Source organism: Pterocles gutturalis, unplaced genomic scaffold, assembly GCF_000699245.1.
Source record: "Pterocles gutturalis isolate BGI_N339 unplaced genomic scaffold, ASM69924v1 scaffold16768, whole genome shotgun sequence".
Classification (NCBI taxonomy): Eukaryota; Metazoa; Chordata; class Aves; order Pterocliformes; family Pteroclidae; genus Pterocles; species Pterocles gutturalis.
Genome location: NW_010125915.1, coordinates 1 through 872, shown reverse-complemented (window position 1 = coordinate 872; position 872 = coordinate 1). Strand labels below are relative to the sequence as shown.

General features: G+C 63.8%; 1 protein-coding gene across 1 annotated transcript in view; it reads left to right on the top strand.

The window, feature by feature from the left end:
* The window catches only part of KIAA1045 (KIAA1045 ortholog), a gene marked incomplete at its 3' end in the record, with an annotated part of 2,293 nt that extends 1,481 nt beyond the window's left edge, over positions 1 to 812 (top strand). The window contains 2 exon segments of the mRNA XM_010078777.1: positions 441 to 519; positions 610 to 812. Coding sequence (XP_010077079.1) covers positions 441 to 519; positions 610 to 812 — 282 coding nt within the window.
* Positions 813 to 872: the final 60 nt, after the last annotated feature.

Genomic DNA, 872 nt, shown 5'->3' with positions numbered 1-872 from the left:
GTGCTCCCTGGGGAGCCGTGCCTGCCACAGACATGAGCAGGGTCCCACACCGCAGCCTGGTCTGGGGCAATGGGGGACCTGCTGCTCCCCAGCTCGTGCCGTCCACCTTGGCCTGACGGGGAGCCACCAGATGACAGGGGACAGCAGCCCTTTGTCACCTCCCCACCCGGACAGCCAGCTCCCCAACACCTTGGTGGGGGCACATGACACCATGGGATATGCTGCTGGGCACACAGGGAGCTGTGGCAGAAGTGGAATGTCACACAAAGCCCAGGGACCTAGAGCCACCCCACTGCAGCACTGCTGGTTGACACAACGCACATCCCTCTCTGTGTGCCCACACCTGCACACCTTCAAGGGATCCTGGTGCCACGGCACAGGTGGGTGCTCCCCCTGCCCCATGCCTTTGTCCCACGGCTCCTCTCTGCCCCACACCCCAGGACAACCTCAATCTGCTGCTGACGGAGGAAGAGATGTACAGCCTGATGGAGACCCTGCAGCACTGCAAGATCATTCCAGGTGCAGACCCTCCCTGCGGCGGGACCTGGATGGTTGGGGGAGGTGGGTTCCCCCTCCCCAGGCACCACACAGCTAATCTGTCCCCCACAGAGACCTGCCTGACCCTGGACGACTTCCTGCACTACAAGCACCTGGTGCACAAGCAGCAGTTTGAGCGGCCCATGGCTGAGGCGCAGGAGGAGCAAGCAGCCCTGCAGTTCTCTGCCCTGGACCCTGACAAGAAGGGGCACATCGAGTGGCACGACTTCCTCTCCCACGAGTCCATCCTGCTGCTGCAGAAACTACGGCCGCAGGTATGGCTGAGCACCCAGGGCTGGCTCCCCTGGCCAACACCCGTGGCCAGCGCACCCTGG